Source organism: Cucurbita pepo, chromosome 16 (assembly GCF_057944985.1).
Source record: "Cucurbita pepo subsp. pepo isolate OVF chromosome 16, ASM5794498v1, whole genome shotgun sequence".
Taxonomy (NCBI): Eukaryota; Viridiplantae; Streptophyta; class Magnoliopsida; order Cucurbitales; family Cucurbitaceae; genus Cucurbita; species Cucurbita pepo.
This window is the reverse complement of record NC_141813.1, coordinates 3,314,705-3,316,196: the sequence shown is the minus strand read 5'-3', so window position 1 is coordinate 3,316,196 and position 1,492 is coordinate 3,314,705. Positions and strand designations below refer to the sequence as shown.

Below are 1,492 nucleotides of genomic sequence, written 5' to 3'. Positions count from 1 at the left end.
AATCAAACAACACTAATGCAAGATGACCAAATACGGGTAGCGTACCGGTGACAACTGCGTCAGGCTGGTCAGCTTGCCTGGCTGTTGTTGCATGGGCTACAGCTCGCCCCTGCTGATGTTGGCTAGCTTGGCCCCTCTGATGCTGTACTGCAGGCAGGTTGACACGCTGATCGTGTCTCTGAGGGCAATCCACTGCAAAGTGCCCTACCTGACCGCATCTGTAGCAGGCGCCTGTTCCTACTCTGCATTCCCCCGTGTGAGGACGCCGACAATTAGGACACAAGGTCATGTTCCGTACCGGGGCTCTCCTTCACCTATCAGTGCAGCCACGGGGTGGTCTGCCAGTTCGTTGGTGGCTAGGGTATGTCCCCTTTCCCTGGGCAGCAGTGTGGGATGATTGTGTTATTCCCAACTGTAGCTTGTCGGTACGGGACGAGTCGAGCAGGGTCGCCACTTGAAGGGCTTTCATATAGACAAAGGATGACTGGGATGCCACATTCCCCCTTAGTTCTTCCCTCAGGTCCGCGACAAATCGTTCGCCCTTCAACTCCTCAGAACTAACATAGGCTGGAGAAAACCTTGCCAGCCTATTGAACTCCAAGTCATAATCCTCCATTGATCTGTCTCCCTGTTTCAATGCGAGGAACGCTGCCTGCATTTTCACTCTGGCAGTGATTGGGTAGTATTTGTGGAGATATGCATCTTTAAACTGACACCATGTAATAAACTCCCCTTGTGGTACAATGGTTTTCTGAGCACCTTTCCACCAGAAGTGTGCTTCTCCTTTCAGCATATATGTCCCACAATGGACTTCATACTTTGGTGGGCAGTTCATAAAATGGAAGGCCGTTTCTATGGCCTCTAGCCAGTTCTCAGCGGCAATGGGATCCACCTTGCCTCTGTCAAAGGAAGGTGGTTTATGCCTCTGGAAATCTCTTAAGTAGCGGGACTCCACAGTCATAGTTTCTGAATCCTTGCCCCTTGCCCTGTTGACTGATTAGACATCATGGTTTGAATCATCTGGTTCGTCAGAGCCTGATTTTCCATTGACGTCATCATGAACGTCTGAAACATCTCAACTGAGGGCATGGCTAATGGCTGGTTTAGCGGGACTGCTGCACACGGTGTTGGATCCGATGGGGCCTCATCGGAGAAGGGAGTAGTAGGGGGTGTATAAAGCAGCCTTTGGGCCTTGGCCTACATTCGGTGTCTTTTTTATCTTGATGGCTGTGGTACTGTCCCCTCGCTAGTTTGGGGCATATCCCAACCTCCTCCTGAAATTCAGGTTGTTCCTCTTCAGGTGTTGGAACCGAGGTGTCCTGGACTTCCTCTCTTCTTCCCCTTCTGGGTCCTGGCCCTACATACGGTTCGCGTCTCTTTGGTGCCATTATCTACCACAATTGAAAAATGAACTATGGTCACAATTCATTCATAGCACATCTCCTAGGTAATGTGCGATATAATGCCATAGTCGGTCATGGTATACTCTATA

The 1,492-nt window shown here is 50.3% G+C and overlaps 1 protein-coding gene across 1 annotated transcript; it reads right to left on the bottom strand.

Annotated features, from left to right (window-relative positions):
• Positions 1 to 310: 310 nt before the first annotated feature.
• On the bottom strand, positions 311 to 961 carry LOC147787900 (uncharacterized). The gene has a single exon (XM_087118748.1). The coding sequence runs from the start codon at positions 959 to 961 to the stop codon at positions 311 to 313; it is 651 nt and encodes a 216-aa protein (XP_086974874.1).
• Between the last annotated feature and the right edge of the window lie 531 nt (positions 962 to 1,492).